This window comes from Malus sylvestris, chromosome 5, assembly GCF_916048215.2.
Source record: "Malus sylvestris chromosome 5, drMalSylv7.2, whole genome shotgun sequence".
In the NCBI taxonomy this organism is placed as follows: Eukaryota; Viridiplantae; Streptophyta; class Magnoliopsida; order Rosales; family Rosaceae; genus Malus; species Malus sylvestris.
Genome location: NC_062264.1, coordinates 41,508,273 through 41,510,136, shown reverse-complemented (window position 1 = coordinate 41,510,136; position 1,864 = coordinate 41,508,273). Strand labels below are relative to the sequence as shown.

At 38.7% G+C, this 1,864-nt stretch overlaps 1 protein-coding gene across 1 annotated transcript; it reads right to left on the bottom strand.

Moving 5' to 3' along the window:
* Positions 1-411: 411 nt before the first annotated feature.
* On the bottom strand, positions 412-1,864 carry LOC126623619 (uncharacterized). Its single transcript, XM_050292570.1, has 2 exons — positions 1,340-1,864; positions 412-717 (listed from the first exon to the last, which is right to left on the bottom strand). The coding sequence occupies exons 1-2, from the start codon at positions 1,802-1,804 to the stop codon at positions 514-516; spliced, it is 669 nt and encodes a 222-aa protein (XP_050148527.1). The 5' UTR covers positions 1,805-1,864; the 3' UTR covers positions 412-513.

Genomic DNA, 1,864 nt, shown 5'->3' with positions numbered 1-1,864 from the left:
ATTATTCACTTCTACCTCCAATCCAATTCGACATACCAAATGAGCCTTATGAAGCAAAAGATTGTATAATGACTATAGTGTACTGGCCCGTGCTTTATGTGTCCCAAAACACGATGATATACCACATGTCATAATATAAGTGAAGAAAACAAATTATTTTCAAATGTTCCTCCACTTGTAGTATGACATAGTGTATTGACCCGTGTTCTAGTTATACTAAAAAAATTCTCCCACAAAAGAGTTCCAACACACAAAAACAATCTCTAACAAACCCTAAAATTTATGGCAAATTAACATTAGTTTCGCTAAGCAATAAATAAAGGAGCCCATTGTCCTCTAAAGTTGAGGGGCCATAATTATTGGGACTAAAGGACATTAAAAATGTGATAATTATTTCCTAAGTGTTTCAAATTACTAAAACCATTCCTATTCTCTCAATCAAATATTCAAAATACAAACATAACGAAAAATTGTAACTTCAAGCTAACAAGGCTCCCTACCTAAAAGAAAATACTAATTACAAGCTACAAACAAATATATAGCTGTTAAAAGTGTCATAGTTCTTGGTGGGGTAGTGGAACCGTATTGCGATCCCAAATCCTTGAGGATTTGAATCACACCGTTCAAATCATTGGAGCCCAATTCAAGACAATCCCTGAATAGCTCACCTTCCACCACATCTCTCTGCACTGCCTTCACCATTTCTCTCAACGTTTCCTGTCACACCACTACACTGTCACATACTTCATAACACGTGTATTTATATATATATATATATATATATATATATTCGTTAACACTATATCCTATATTTAAGGGTCTACTTGAAATTGCTTTGAAAAAGTTAAACAATCAAAATGTTTATCAGCCCATGTTGTTTAGAAGTCTTTTTCAATGATGAAAAAAAGTTTTGAAAAAAAGTTTTGAAAAAAAATGTTTTCATATTTTAAAAGGAAAACTAATGAAAAGGGTTTGAAAACTTTGAGTTTTAATGATAAGGACAAAATAAAGGGTAAAGTGAATAGTACCAGGATTGACTTTTTAGTGTAAAAATGTGATTTTTCGTTAAAGTGAACAGTACCGGGTGCTTTTCGTTAAAGTTCCATATTTTAAAAGCATTTGAAGTGAATTTTGCTAAAAACTTCAAGCATTCTTTTAAAATTTACTTACATTTTATTAAGAATTGTATCTAAAATTATTTTTATTAAAAACACTTCTAAACGAATTATATGTTCAACGTAAAAGTTTTAAAATACTTCCTAATAAAAAGTACTTCTAGTTAAAGTCTTTTGTACGATGTGTTTCCGCTTAAGTAACAAGTGATACGTTACGTGCGTACCGAGTGGTAGAGCACTTTGAGGAGCCGACGGAGCAGCGAATTGGAAACCTTGAGGATAGTTTGGTAATTCTGCGCGACCCAAACGGCTCGATCGGAATCCGATTGCCTCTGTGTCAAGTCACCCAGCCACCTCAGCAACTCGTTGGCGTCCGCATCTACCTCCGAATAGGGAAAGTCCCTCCACGCGTAGTTCCTGAGATCGTCCCAGCCGGCGGACCACATGAACCCCCACACACCCATCCCGAGCCCCCGCTCCAGCTTCGACGAGACGGCCCTGGCCCGCTGCGATCCCGAAACGTCGCCGCGTGCCTCGCGGAGGTTGGCCACCCGCGTCATGAGCGAGTGGGCGAGGGAGAAGAGGGTTGGGTACAGAGAGTAGGAGAAGGATTGGGAGGGCTGTGCTGTGGTAAGGCGGAGAAGGGTGAGGAAGAGAAGAGTCGGGTGCGACGGTGTCGTCTTGGCCATTTTGTAGCTCTATAAGGGGCTGATGATTGATCGACGGTTAAGAATGTTTGAGAAGTTTAT